General features: G+C 44.5%; 1 protein-coding gene across 10 annotated transcripts in view; it reads right to left on the reverse strand.

Moving 5' to 3' along the window:
- Window positions 1-8,314: 8,314 nt before the first annotated feature.
- The window catches only part of HMBOX1 (homeobox containing 1), a 108,691-nt gene continuing 101,238 nt past the window's right edge, over window positions 8,315-15,767 (reverse strand). For 9 of the 10 annotated variants that reach the window (XM_039568205.1, XM_039568203.1, XM_039568200.1 and 6 more), the window contains one exon: window positions 8,315-14,461. In XM_039568205.1, coding sequence (XP_039424139.1) covers window positions 14,324-14,461 — 138 coding nt within the window. In that variant the 3' untranslated portion in view covers window positions 8,315-14,323. The remainder of the gene's footprint in view (window positions 14,462-15,767) is intronic. The other variant, XM_039568206.1, reaches the window with a different exon arrangement.

A 15,767-nucleotide genomic window follows, 5' to 3' on the forward strand; every position in this document is an offset into this window, starting at 1 on the left:
ACACGAGGTGCTTCCTCCATCCCCCGTGGGGGTGGGACTGAGCTTCACCCCCTGAGACTTCCCCAGCACTTTCTTCTCCACAAGCAACTTCCCACCACGAGGATCTGCTCATCCTCCCTCCCAAGCTACCCAATCCATTTTTTTCCCCCAAAATGTCAGGCTGAGGAGCAGCAGCAGACCATGGACATGTGTTTAGGGAACAACTACCACACAGGAGTCAACCAGTACATGAATATTCAACTTCATGAGGAGGAGCAGCGGCACAAGGCGCCCAGGAAATGACACATCTCGTCTTTCAGCTGAACGAGCAGCCCTTAAGATCAAGACCAGGGTGGATCTGAAGGGTATGATGATGATGATGATGATGATGGGCATCACCTGACCCGTTCCCCGTGGAGGAAGGAGGTCGGTAAGACGCGGGCAGGAGAGGGATACTGCACCTTTGGAACAGTGTCATACACATAAGACAAAGACAGGCATCTGGATGTTAACAAAAATAAGTAACAAAGAAATATGATTAAACAAAATCTCTTCTCACATCATCCTATACTACATCCTCCTTCTGCTTAGCAGAAAATTGTACGTACACAAAAATACAAATACACAATTTTGTAGAACAGTCTGATTTTAATATATTTATATATATTTATATTTATATGAGTGGCAGGTTAGTTCATTATATAGAGCTTTTTGCACTTTTGGCTCATATGCAACAAGGCTTTATAAATTCAGCTTTAGCTTTCATTCAGGTTTTATAGCTTCTTGAACATTTGTTTTCACATTTAAAGCAGCATCCAATTTGCAAGAGGAGTTGGTGGTGGCTACAGCAAGGATCAGGTCAAGAGGTTATTTGGGGGCTGGGGGGGAGGAGAATATACATTCCAGTGTGTGTGTGTGTATGTGTGTGCGCTAGTGCTCATGGAAAACAGACCAGAGGGTGACCACACCACTCCAGGATCCCATGGTTACCTGTTGAGGTAGGCAGGACACCTACAGCAGATGAGACACAGGGCCCAGCTGGGGCAAACCAGCAGCTGGGTGGGAGATGCCGACGGAGGAACGGACAGGGCAGGGATGGGACACGGCTCGTCTTGGGTGTCACTGATACATCTGGGGACACTGAAGTGACAGGAGGCAGCTGGAGCCATCCCAGCACAGCCCAAAGAGGAGAGGCACGGCTGGCACCCACCCCCAAGCTGAGGTCACGGTGGGACAAAGTCAACACACACAAAATTTGGATGTGAGGAACCTCCCCAGCCTTCGCTGGGGTTTTGCTCCGCTTTTGTGTGGCTCCGAGGCTGTTCCACCGTCCCCTCACCTGTGGGTTTGCAACACTCAACTACAGCATCCACCTGCTGCCACCAACATCCCCTGCCAGTGACAGTCGCTTTTCAGGGAAAATACCACTTCCAAAAGGCATCTCGGAGCAGGGCCAAGGGTCTGTGTGTGCCACGGGCTCCACCAACAGTGGATTTCCATCAGAAATGTCCTGATTTCCATCAGGACCCCAGCAATGGATTCCCACAGGATCACTGCTTCTATCAACACCCATCCACTCCCCAGAGGCTGAGCTTCTGCTCTCTGCAGAGATGTCCTCAAGCTTTGCTTGCCAACAGTCCCTTCCCAGGCTTTCCCACCTCGGATGTCAAAACATTTTGTTGCTAATGAAAACTAAAACATCTACACACAGATTGCTTTAATTTGCTGAAACCTTAAGTACTAAAACACCTCCATAGTGTTCTGTTACCTCCTTTCACTCTGGTCAGAAGAAATCCTACTTTAATGTGATTTTTTGAACTATCACTGATACCTTTTTTCTTCAAACCCACATAAAATTCTCACCTTTACGAAATTATAACCACCTGCCAATAGTTAGGATTATTTTGACAAAATGTTGAGCAGGTGCCACTATGATAAACCTAGAAATAAATAAGAATATAGGAAGAAACTGCCTTTGGGATTCCAGAGAGGTTTTGGCTGCCCCATCCCTGGAAGTGTTCCAGGTTGGGTTGGACAGGGCTTGGAGCAACCTGGAATAGTGGGAGGTGCCCCTGCCCACGGCAGGGCGTGGAACTGGATGATTTTTAAGGTTTTTTCCAACCCAAACCATTCTGTGATTCCTAAGGAGGTGATTAAAGAAGCACATCAGCTTTTTCCACCCAGACCTGGTTTTCCAGAGGTGGATGTTTATCACACAGAGCTCTTTGTATCTGCAATCCAAGAGGCAGTTTTGTACTGAAGTCTATCCAAGCTTCCCCCCTCTTTGCCATCCACCCCAAATCAGAGATTGCAAACATTTGGCTGAGAAATGAGATTCCCCCCAAAAGACTGGGAACCAAGGGCGGCAGCACGAGGAAAGAACGGGGAATTTTTTCCAGCCGGATTCTGCCGGGCTCTGGACTCGTTGGAGGGATGTGCGGAGGGATGCAGGGAGGGCTCTTTTCTTAAGAGGGAAATGAGGTCTAATCCTATTCCTCCAGCTCACTCTGGAGTCCTATTCCTCACTTAGGCACTTTTTAAATTGACACTAAGAAAAAAAAACCCAAAATGAAAGAAGTACTGCACATATCTCACACTTCCCCGGCTCTCGGCAGCCTTGGGAAGATCATAAAGACCAAGAGGAAGACAGCCAAGGCGATTTGTCAGGAAAACAGTGCTCCCCACGGCCACAGCTGACTTTGACTCATCACCCTTTGACAGAACTGCTGTGGAACCAAACCGAGTTTAAACCTGCTATTCCTGGGTTATCTTTAAGGGCACAGCCTGTCCCTCGGTGCCACAATGACATCCCGTCATCCCACAGGACCTGACTTCCAAAGGGACACGGGGCTCTCCCAGCCTAAACCAGCAGCACTGGTGGGAGAAGTGCAGCCCAGAACCATCCAGAACTCTCGCAGCAAGATCAGGGAGGCTTTGATAAGATTCAGAAAGACATTCCTGGGGCCAAAAGCAAGGAAGAAAGGGGGTGCTTTTGGGTTTGTATTGGGTGGTGGAATGGGAAATCTGTCCCTCCCGAAAGACCAAACACGGCTCTGGCCCCACAGCAACCAAAACCCAGTAACCAGCTTCAGGTCAGCACAAGGCTCAGGATGACACCCAAATTCACACAGAAGCCAAAAAAAAAAAAAAAAAAAGCACTGGATAACACTGAAAGATGGGAAGCTCAAATTCCAAACTCTGCTTTCACTGTAATTTTTCATTTGGAAAAGTGACTTCAAGATTTTCCAATGATTTTCAAACCTAAACCAATGTATGAATGAAACCAAAAAGCTACTCTGGCTGCAATGAGTGATCCCCAGCCCTGGATAAACAAAGTGTCCCAGGGAAGCAGCAGACTCCTGGGAAAGCTGTGCAAATCCAGGGATCCAGTCCCAAACACCCACAGGAAAAGTGGGCATCCAAACCAGGAATATCCACGGCTCCAATTAAAGTTCCAACACAAAGGCAAAATAAACTGGAGCAAAAAAGGCCAGGCTGGACAGGGCTTGGAGCAACCTGGGATAGGGGAAGGTGTCCCTGCCCATGGCAGGGGGTGGCACTGGATGAGCTTTGAGGTCCCTTCCAACCCAAACCATTCCATGATTCCATGAAAAAAACGCTTCCACCTGGTCCCTCTCCCATGGTCCAAACACCTCATTTCACACAGGGTGGGGCAAGTGAAGAACCTGCTGTAAACTGGCTGAATTTATGAGATGGTTCTTCTTTTAAGTGGCCAAAGTGGATAAAATTGTTCTTATTTATTCCATATATTCATAGATTTCAAGTAAGTAATGGATACAGCACCATCTAAAAGGCCAAAGGAAAGGGGAATGTCTCCCAGTAAACAAACCTTCCCAGTAAAAAAAAGACAATCCAAGTAATGATAAAAAAATTACACTTAAAAACTACCATTTCTATGATTTTCTAATAATCCGAACTGCAAGGAGGGAAGGGAGAAGGGTCTGAGGGCTGGGAAAACCCAGAGCAGAGAGTCTGGAAGCTTCTGCCCTACACTGGATTGCTTTTTATAGGGTGGAAACAATATAAATCCCTTACTTGGAGGCTGCAAGGACAACAGGTTCAGGTCAGAGCACTTCAGGATAGGCAAACCAGATAAAAAAAGGATTATCAGGGTGTCAAGGAGCTTGGATGAAAGATAATTTCTGTGAGAAGCACTGAAATTTGGAAAAATAATGTGACAAATTCAGTACCAAGAATCAACTTCAGAGGGAAGCAAATGGCTCAGAGCAGTTGAGGAGGGACAGCTCAGACTCTCCACAGGAATTCCTTCAAGGAATACAGGCTCCATGGAAAAAATAAGGAGACATCAGTTTAGCCAGAGGGCTTGTCCTGGCTGTGGGATTTTTTGAAGCCATCTGACAATGGTATTGTGAAAATCAGCTGCTGAGGCGCTGCAGCCCAAAGAAATGGTTGTGACTGATCAAATTCTGTTTATGCTGAATTTTTGGGGTAATTGTGAAAGATTTTTATCTTTATGGAACAGGAACTGGGGTTAGAGACATAAGGCACGACGTGTTCTCTGATGGACAGTTCTTGCTGCAGAGAACCCCTCCAGAACTCAAATCTCTATAAATTGTTCAATATTCTGAACAAGTTCTAAAGGTAAAAGACACATTTTATCTCTTTGGAGTCACAGATTTACAATTAAGGCCAGAAGGGACCAGTCTGTCACCTACAAGGGGACCCTGAATGTTGGGTGGCCTCCCACAATCCTGATGCAAACTCCCCATTCCATCTACTTCATTAAAAAAAGAAATTAAAAAATTAAATGAAAACCCCAAACCAAACCCTAACTGAAAGTGTCCCTTTATTCTGCATCACTCTGTACAAATTTTATCACGTATATCCAATGGATTTATAAACATTCCCTCATCTCCACAGCGTTTATTTTCTCCAAGGACCTGGAGAAAAAGGACAGAGACTTAAAAAGCTCTAAAGGAAGAAAGAGTTGGGCAAATGAAGAGCTCTGAAGGAAGGGAGTGGGGAACTAAAGTGTTAGAATGGAACTGTTCCTGCCCATCAGCAGCCGTGTGCCAAGGTGGGAATGTTTGGTTAAACTGAAAGGCAACTGCAGGGAGAGCTTCCAGCACATTCCAGGGCCTAAAGGGGCTCCAACAGAGCTGGAGAGGGACTCTGGATAAGGGACAGAGGGACAGGACACAGGGAATGGCTTCCCAGTGCCAGAGGACAGGGATGGATGGGAGATTGGGAAGGAATTCCTGGCTGTGAGGGCGTGGCTGGGATAGAATTCCCAGAGAAGCTGTGGTGGCCCCTGGATCCCTGGAAGAGTCCAAGGCCAGGTTGGACAAGGCTTGGAGAGACCTGGGATAGTGAAGGTGTCCCTGCCCATGGCAGGGGGTGGAATGAGATAGGATTTAATGTCCCTTCCCACCCAAACCATTCTGGGATTCTCTGAACCACCTCGGTGAGAAACTGAACAAAAGCAGGGCTCAGGTTCCAGTAACAGCTCCTAAACCACTTCAGTTCTCTCATCAACAAACATCCCAAGGTGTTTCTCCTTTTCAGGGAGCAGTTCCAGATTTTGTGCAATACCCCTGGGTCTTTCCCACCAACATCTTGAATTCCTTCACCATTCCAAACCCAAACTCATCCCATTCCATCCCACTGGGAACAGAGATGCTCCTGCTGCTGTTTTCACTCCATAATTTTATCAATTTTTTCAAGGTAAGAACAGCTTGGATGTGTCAGGGATAGTCTGTGGCATTTGGGGCTTGAAAAGATCTGCTCATAATGCATAAATGCATTGGAAAACCTGGCCAGTGAGCTGATATTTGGAATTCCTGGCTCTGGTTAGCTCCTGAAGGATATTTTCCATCCTGTCCCTACAGCCCTGTCAAAGACAGAGAGCAGCAACTTCATCAGCAGGCAGACTTCAAAAAAAAATTATATCCAAAGTCAAATGTGTTTTGAGGAATGGAATAAATGCTTAATATTCTTAATGGAATATACTGGGTGAGAAATATTAATTAATAATTTACTTTCATTATCTCTTTGCCCTCCTTGAGCGATCTGATGGATAAACTGTGTAAGTAAAATGTATTTTTAAATCTCAAATGATGTCAAATATATCTCAGAAGGCTGAATCCAACCTCTTAATTAAAGAGGTGGGTTATTTAAGCTACATATGCCATCTTGCCATAACATGGAAGACTTTAATTAGTTAAGGAGAAGGGAGAGGAGGATGGGAAGCTGAATTGAGGCCAGTGACAGCAGCAAGTTGAGTATCTAAAAATGTATTTTCTAAAAAAGAAGTTGTTCCCATTGCTACTGTGAGTGTAGTGGTGGGAACTGTGCTGGAAGAACTGAAGTACCCCACAGCCACAGGTCTGCTCTGAACTGGGATTCACAAAGATTTCAGTACAAAGAAGCTGAGAAGTAACTGGAAGATTTGAATAAGAGCCTAAGGAAGTCCCTAAATTCTTTAGCGAGTTAGGAACCTGGTAAGTTTTACTAAATTTGACTCAGAGTCCCTCTAAGCATATCCTTACATACCAAAAAAATGTGGAAACCTGCGTGGTAAGTGGAGAACAGCACTGTGGAAAAAAATCTGGTCAAGAAACTTAAGGGCAAAAACAGAGCACAGGCTCTGCAGTGCTCAGTGGGCAACGGATACTCACAAAAACAGATTTAGAAGGCACAGAACTCCCTAGGGCAGAAGCTTTTGGAGAATCTAGCAACAGATCAGGGGAAAATGATGGTATTTTGGGTCACCACCAGATATCCTGGGTGAATGGCAAGGACAGTGTTCAGCCAAACCTCTTGTGAGGGGATATTTTGAGATTTTTTTAAGGAAAAAGGGGAGTTAGCTCCTATCACTACACGGTGTTAACTGACCGAGCGGAGAGCTGGAGGAGAACATGGCAACAAGTGCTGGTAAGGCTTCCAAAGAGACACTGGGAATGGGAATTTGGAGTGGCACCCAAGAGCCAGGGACATTCCCTGCTCCAAGGAACTGGAATTTGGAGTGGCAACCAAGAGCCAGGGACATTCCCTGCTCCAAGGAACCCTCCACCTGCAGACAGGTGAAAACTCAGGATGAGTCCAGTGGAGTTCATGGCTCACCCTCTCCAACTCCAAAATGAGCCAGAAGAGCTAAACCAGGCCCTGGGCAATCTGTCCCCAGGCTGTCACACAACCAAATGTCCTCTTTGTCTCCCAAACTCACTGGGAGTGACACGCACGTGGAGCTGGGAACAGAAAATCAGGAGGAGCAGCTTTGCATAGAAAACTGAACTCGGTTCAGTCCCTGCTGTTGTAAGTAACCATTCATTGAGGTCATTATTTAAGTTTACAGAGGAGCTGTGTTCCAAGTGTCACTAATAACACTGGTATTAAAGAGAATTAGGGGGTGGGAGATCTCCTGTTTTCAATCACAGAAAAGACAGAAATCCTTTTAATCACGGCCATGCCAATCCCTGTCATTCTAAAGCCGCTAATTACCCGTCAGGGACACCCAGCCATTCAAAAGAGCTGCCATCACTGTGACTGCCATACTCCCATGCACTTATCCTGCCCATCCCAATTACCCTGGCTGCAGCCTGAAAGGATTGAGCACAAGTGTGCTGGATGTTTTGATCAGCAGAACACACCCGCTGCCATTGAGCAGAGAGGGAATAAATGGCAGAGGGAGGCTTCTGCCAAGGCAGCTGAGGGAGAGATGCTCTGCACATACAGAAACATCAAAGGCCCATCACCAGCCTGCTCCAGCTCAATGGCTTCAGTTCACTCCTGCTTGAGCTGTCGGCTGGAGCACTCCAGACCTTCCTGAAAGAATGGGAAAGAGCTCTATGCTGCAGCCATCAAACCCATTGGTTTTTTCTGCATCAGCCTGATTAAAAGGGGCATTTAAAAGGTTTTTGTGAATTTTCCCCTGTGTTTCAAATGGCAAATCCTATTCTAGCTCCATGGCAGTGGGGCTGCACCATCCCTGGAAGTGTCCAAGGCCGGCTTGGACGGGGCTTGGAGCAACCTGGGCTAGTGGAAGGTGTCCCTGCCCAAGGCAGGGGGTTGGAACTAGAGGCTCTTTAAAATCCCTTCCCACTCAACCCATTCCACGATTCTCTGATATAAACTACAAAACAATTCCAGGCTATTTTTAAGTGACAAAACCTAAGGCCAAGGATAGTGACAAATCCTTTAGTAAAGGGTTTGAATTTTTCTCCCTCTGCCTCGCTGCTGCCACTGAGATAAACTTCCATTGGTTTGATTTGCTTTACATTTGTTGGACAAAAACCAACATCAAATCGCTGTCACCTTACTGACAGCCCTCAAAACACCCAACCACACTCCTCTAGTTGTAACACATTTCTCACAAAGGAAAAAAGATAATTTCAGTGTATTTTAAATTTGGATTTTAGCTGCCATCTCTAGAATGCCTCTGGTTTTCATGAATGTGCAACATCTTTAGTCAGACAGTTTAAACCCCATAAATGTGACAGCAGAAAGAGAGGGTGAAATGAAGGTTTTAGGGCTGTACCAAACCCCTTTTGGCCAAAAACTGATCCAATATCCTGAGTAATTATCTCAGCTGTTCAAATGCCCAAGGGGGAATGTTTTAGGTTGAAATCTCCCTGTAACTCTTCTTGTGAACTGCAAGGTATTTTTTTGGTCATACCATCAACCTTCCCTTCCAAGGAATCACAGTGAAATCTCCACAAAACTCCACTAAATTAGCTGGGATCAGGATCCAACCCCTGACTGATGCTACAAACACACAAAATCTGGGTAATGAACACATATTAAGGTCACTGACATGTAACGCAACTTTAAGACCAATCCTGCCAACAAAGATTCCTGCCAAATGCCAAAAGCTGCACCAAACCTAAGATTATTGCCTACAAGCTTAAGACTTTGATCAAAAGAATATCACCCAGTTAAAGAACTTCAAAGAGTGCAAGAGCTACTTGAGTGGGAAAACTCAGATAAAGTAAGAGCAAAGTTTTGACACAACCCCCTAAAGTTTGCTGGTAACTACACAATGAATTTGAAAGAAGCTGATGAGCACTGGGAAGTGGTGGCTGCACCATGACAGAGCTGGAGTGGGAGGAGGGACATTATTAAAAATTATAATTAAAATGAGTAGAGATAAAGCAGGGGACGGGTTGGAAATCATCTCCAACTGAACACCCACAGCTCAGGACTATGAGCAGAGTCTCACACTGAATTTAGTAATTTCCAAAGGAAAGTGTGACTCCAGCTTTGGATTCCAGTTAGGATCACACACAGGGAACCAACATCCTGCATCAAGGCAGCAATTTTGAGTTTGGAAAATACTTAGACCAATCTTAGTGTGTTTATCGATACGAAAAATAAAACTTATTTCAATTACCACACTGTTTTTCCTAGAAGTGGCCAACAGCAAACACTTAAGGAAAGGAGGATCCAAGTTAGCACAATCACACTTTTTCCCAGTCAAACCCTTTCAGCTTCTAATAATCACCAATTTGTGATTTACTGACCCAAAATTTCTGGCTTATCACAGTAGTCACCAGTGGGCTTGAGTTAACCCCAATTTTTCCTGACATAGGTTCAGCTATGTGGAATTTTTCACTTGCACTCACAGCAGCAAGACAAAGATAAATCTTCACAAATGAAGGCAAAAACTGATCTACCAATCACAAATGTTACAAAACCATGAAAACTTACCAGTCTGATGTTAGGCAATGAAACAAACAGAGCAAGTCAAATATCCCTGAAGAACTGTGTAAACAGAGCAAATAATTAATGAAATCTCTAACTTATGGCTTGATTGGAGTCTGGAGCCAGACCCTGCAAATAAAGCTCCTCTCTATTAGTAAACTAGAAAAGATAATTTTTATGAACAGCAAAACAGAAAAAACCCTCAACAAATTAAGAGAACTTCTTTAAACAAGTCAACATGTACAAATCAGAACTAGGGAACACCTCAACCTGAGCAGGTGTGCACAGAATCAGAGAATAATTTAGGTCAGAAGAGACCTCTGGAGGTCTCTAATCCAACCCTGTCCAGTTGAGTTTTGAATATACCCAAGGATGGGAATTTCACCGCCTTTCTGGGCCACTGTTCTACCAGTGAGCATGAAAATTCTATTTATACCCATCTGGGATTTTCCTTAATGCAGCTTTAGCCCTCTGCCCCTCAGGTTTTTGCCGTGCACCTCTGAGAAGAGCCTGGCTCCATCTTCTCTGGAATCACAGAAAATCCTGAGTTGGAAGAGACCCAGAAGGATCATCAAAGTCCAACTCCTGCACTGGACCCCCAAGTTAAAACGAATTTATTAAGACAGTTAAACCCCAGAATCTGGGATATCCCCAGAGCCAGCCTGGACAAACCCAGCTCCTGCAATCTCCCACCACGCACCATGTGCTCCAACCCTCCCATCTCCCTGCTCCTGCCCACACCATGGTCCCACAAATGATGGACAGAGGGGACTAAACCCTTTCCATGACCTCCTGAAGGCTCTCAATGAGATTCCTTAATTGCTACAAGGGTGCACTGCAGACTCACATCCAGCACAGATTTCACTACGACCACATGTGTGTCTGCAGACTATTTAGAAGATCAACAGAAAACAAATTTGCTGATTTTGACCAACTCATAAGGCTTTTGCAAACGTTTGGGATCTTGTACTTCAGGAAAAAGGTGGGGGAACTAAAAAAAGCCCAACACCAAAACAATCCAGAAAAGAAGTGGAGGTAGAAATTGTTGTTTTAAGAAGACGGTCAGAGACAACAACTCAAGTAAAAGGACTTTATGAGGGACAAAATATCAGCCACAACTCACTCTACGAAGGTAAAAGCAATCTGTGACCATCACAGATGAGGAGCTTCTTAAATAACCTTCTTCTCTGTTCACAGAACAAAAAGGTAGCTCGGATCTGCTACCAGAGCCACTTCAAGGGAACCCAGAGAGAACAAACTGCAGTGACTCCAGACTGCCTACAACAAACTGCCACTCCATTGCAGTGCTACAAAAATGAGGCTTCATTTCCAAGGAAACCCACAGACAGAAAGACAAAGATGACTCCCACATGGTGGAAAACCCCCCAGAAGAAAGGCTGAATTCCAGAACACAGCCTCCACCAATTCTTTCACTTACTCCAGATCACGCTCGCTTGTCTCGGTACCATCACACCAGCATCTGTCCCATTACAGATAATTCACCTCAAACCAAAAAGGGATTGACCAACTTCAAATGGCTCACTCTGAACTTCCAGATGAAGGGAACAGCCTGCCAGGAACATCCTGGGGACAGCTGAGGTCCCACTTGTTCCTCTGAGGTCCCTTTCATTCCTCGTGCCTCTGCATGGCCAAAGAGAAGCCAGAACAGACACACCCCAAACACAGACCCCACGGAACCAAGGGGTTGATACCCCAGATATTTGATATTTTCCCTGGTAAAATGATGATGTGGGAAGGCAGAAAACTGGTATTTACCAGGAAGCTACATCCCAGGAGGATCTGCCCATCTCCAGTCGCTCACAAGGGGTTTTTTACCTGTTTAACCTTCAGAGAAGATACTGGTGTGGGATGTCAGCAGCTTCCTGACAGTGAGTAACAGAATTAAGACCAGATTATTCTACATTAGATGGTACAGACACACAATTTCAGTGGTGTTACTTTGATCCTGCATCACATGAACCTATAATCAGGATACAGATGTTCTAGTACTACTTTTATTCTTCCCTATTGCTTTAAAAAGGCAAAGCCTCAAACAATGCCTTTTTTTTTTTTTACAGATACCATAGTAAGCAATATTTCTTTTAAAATTGCAGCTGTCCAACAGTTTGAGTCTGTTCTTTTTAAAATGAAACAGCCAGAACAAATGGTGGTGGCAAGCCCAACGTAAAGAGGTCATCGATTATTAAAATCTCCTTACTATAAATCGTGGATGTTGCTTGTCAGCTCAGTGTATGACTGTGGAATGAATAAGCAGGTAAAATTCCACTAAGGCTCGAGTTTGCTTGATCATTCTGCTGTGCAAAAATAGAAATAAAAGCTCTCCCCATCCTTTCACTCCTTAGTACCAAAACATTCATACAGGCAGTAAGAAAATAACTGCAGTGGTGCAATGGTCACTGATCCAAGTCCTGCCTTTCCTGAGTCTGCCCTGACTCTACTCACGAATTTGCCTACTCAAGAAATGCAATAAAACAGAAAAAAAAAGACAGCTTCATTCTGCTCCAGTGATCTATATCTAAGGAAAGCACATAAATTTTCCAATTAAATCCATAAGTGGAAGCTGAGGCCAAGCCCTACCTATAGATCTTCAAAGGGACGAAGAGGTGGCACCATGGTGCCCTCTGAGAGCACAGGATCTCCTCGGCACTTGGGGGAGCAGCTTGGTCCGGATGGACAGAAGGGAAGCTGATCTGGAGGGCTCAGCCTGGCTCAAAACCTGCTGAGGATCCACACTGGAGGGGTCATGATGCTCTCTGAGAGTTCAGAGGGAGGAAGGGATGAGAACAAGGTACAGCAACTTCCCTTCGCTCCACCTCAAAAGTGGAGGGGAGCGAAGGGAAACCAAACCTTCAGATCGAGCTGTTTTCCTCTCTTTAAGCTATTCCCACACAAACTGGGAAGATAAAGCAGGATGTGGAGGAATCGCTATGCAAACTTTTATATATGTACCTCTATACAAAAATTTCCATAGGTTTTTAATTTGTTCTCTGTTAACGTAACACAGCCCTGCCCGTCTCTAACACTTCCCGTGCTGTTTCCATCAAAATGTTTCCTCTTACCGGCAGCAACATATCATTTTATCAGGATGCCAGGAGATCATTTCCACACAATGCTAGCAGATGTAATTTTCTTAGATGCACACACAGTTCATCATTTAGATACTAGATGACAAGGTGATCGCAGGGTGACTCTGTAATGCAAGTTTGCTGTTTGGTATTTGGAATACTCAAATGATAAAAAAAAGACTTATCAAATATAAATATCTTTAAGAAAAAAGTAACAAAAGTGCTACATATGATCAAGGAAAACAATTCCATTAGTTCCTGCTACTTAGAGTAGGTTTGCTTTACAAATATTACCACATCCATTATCAGTATGGCTTCCAATTATTAATTAAATTGCTCGTAGCAGTAGAGCTTTCTCACACCTTAACAAAGACAGAGTAAAGAGAACACAAAACATTCACACCCCATTTCTCAGGTAAGAGATCCTCCTGCCTTTAAACAAACAAAAAAAGTTCATATTTAGGAGAATATTTATGCTCTGATGGTTATCTAGCAAAGGTCAGATGTCGAATTCTCCAGCAACCTTTCAGGCTAGTCAGGACGTAGGCATTACTTACACAGACGTGTAAAAATCCACTCACCCATTTTAGGACCTTAAGAACCTTCCTGGGAAACATTGCTTTCGAAAGTGGCAAAGTGGAGAGGGGAGTAGGGTGGGGACAGAAAAGGTGAGAGAGGAGGAATTAAAGGTGAAATTGTTAATGACAGATGGGTAAGAGTCTAGACCTCTTCTGAGCAGGCACTGCCAGCCATGCCAAGAACAAGCAGTGGTTCTGAGAAGTGGACTGTTGTCCATTAGACATTCAGCTCATTTTTCATTTGATCCCAGGCTGGGCTTCAACCATGGTCCCAGAGGCAGAAGGCAGCACTTCTCCACTAAGCCACGCAGCTTGTGAGAGTAGAGGATGTCTGTGTTGAATATGTGAGCATCAACCGAAATGTGGGAATGTGTTTCCAATGGACATTCTCAGCACAGCACCCGAAAGTAAACGGAGTCACTGTATGACCAGTGAGGCACGGCTTATTGCAGCTGGAAATCATTTATTCCCATGCTGGAGTGGGGTTTCTAAGTGTTCTTTTTACTCTCTGTTGATACTCCCGATCTGGTGTCCATCGACCCTGTGCCACTACCTCAGCTTGCATCCTTTCAGTCTCAGGGAAGGGAAAGCGTACGGACTATCGGTTTCAACACGATCTCTAAGGTTATCCAAGATTTTAAGTGTAGCCTAAGACTTGTAATTGAGGGCTGTCTAAAATACCTGGAAGCACTTTGAATGCTAAGACAGAGCAGCAAGATTTTTTTGTGTTTTTGTTTTTATCTTTCTAGCCACTGGGGGCCGGGAGAGGGAGGTTGGTTGGTTGATTGATTATTTATTGGGAATTAATACTGAGAGAGTATATGCAAAGGCTGAGGGCACCATGCCATCTTCACAGAACAAGACCCTAACAGCTAACTGACGTACAAGAAACTGCAAAGTTATACTGTAAGAACACATATTAAGGACCGAGGAAAGTCTGCTAAGGTGCTACGTCTAAAACTAAGTTACTTCTTGCTTTGACCCTCCCCTTTCTTGGCATCAGTCGTCGTCGAGAGCCTCTGTCTTGATCTCGTTGGCTCCTTGCCGGGCCAGCGCCAGGATGGTGTGGTTGACTGCTGCCATCTCCACGGCTAAGGAAATGGGGTCTTGGTGGTCACTATGGCTAGTGCTGTCATCCTGGGAACCATGTGGGAAGGAGCAGAGAGAAGCAGGGTTATTCCACAAGTCCAAAACCACAGCGGAGAAAACAAATGCGCCAAGTGATCGTGGGGGGTCGGAGTGGGCTCACAAAGTGGGTTTAGGAATGACTTCCCTCACTGTGCAGACAAAGGTAAGCAAGGCAGGGAGTGGGGGACTCAGCTCTTTAGGAAAATATTGAATTATAAAGATAGAAGTGATACACAAGGGAAGTCAGGAAAGCAAATTAAGACAGGAATTACTGGGAACGGCACAGGTCCATGCTTATAGTTGGAAAATACAGTTCTGGTCACCCTATTTAGGTCATCCCATGGGCATCCCTGCCCAGGGCAGGGGGTGGAAAGAGATGAACTTTAAGGTCCCTTCCAACCCAAAGCATTCTGTGGTTCTCTGATTCTATTTGATGCCACAACAGAAGTTGAAAAGGCAGAGAAAACAACATCCCAAGGGAAGAGGTTTCCTCACAAGGAGAAGCTAAACAGAGTCAGGTCCCCCAGTTTGGGAAAGAAAAATGGCTGATGGTTGATATGATAAATGTTTATTACAAATAATTGCAAAATAAGAGGACAATTGTCCATGGTTTTTTATGATCTAACAAGCAAAGGCACTCGCTGGAATGATAACGTGTTCCATGGCAGCAGCAGGAAGCACTGCTTCACTTAGCACAGTTCAATTCAGGATTCACTGATTTTTACATCAGACAAAAGCAAAAATGGCTTTTTAAGGCAGGGGTTTGACAAATTCGGGGAAAATCAGTCTGCTAGAAATTACGGAAACTCAGGAAGCCTCTCAAAACTACTGAATTCGAGATGCTGGAAGCTACTAGAATGAAATAATTCTATGTATATTAGAGAAGTACTTTTCCTGTAACTGCTACTATCGACCAGAACCAGGACACAAACTGAGCGTAACCCTTGGTCCAAGCCAGTATCCTGTGAAGACCCTGAATTCACAAAGGTATTGGGAAAAAGATGCTGGAAAACTCTGGGAATGCTAGAAAATCAGTGACTGAAGGGGACTGGAACCACCATAAACCAAATATGGAACTTTGGGAAAAATCATGGTGTTTTCCCCTCTTTAAAACAGGGCACTAATAGTTATCCCCCTGTGATCTTGCAGGATTTTAAAATTATTTTTATTTACAGAAAGGAAATGATAAACATTTATCAGTCTCCCAACAGCCTTTAAGTGAGGAACTTGTGCAATTTAAAATTTAAAATGTGCATAGAGCATTTTAAAATTAAGATGATGGGTGGCAAATGTTGAGGAGGACAAAAAAAAAGCC

The sequence above is a fragment of the Corvus cornix genome, chromosome 3, assembly GCF_000738735.6.
Source record: "Corvus cornix cornix isolate S_Up_H32 chromosome 3, ASM73873v5, whole genome shotgun sequence".
Classification (NCBI taxonomy): domain Eukaryota; kingdom Metazoa; phylum Chordata; class Aves; order Passeriformes; family Corvidae; genus Corvus; species Corvus cornix.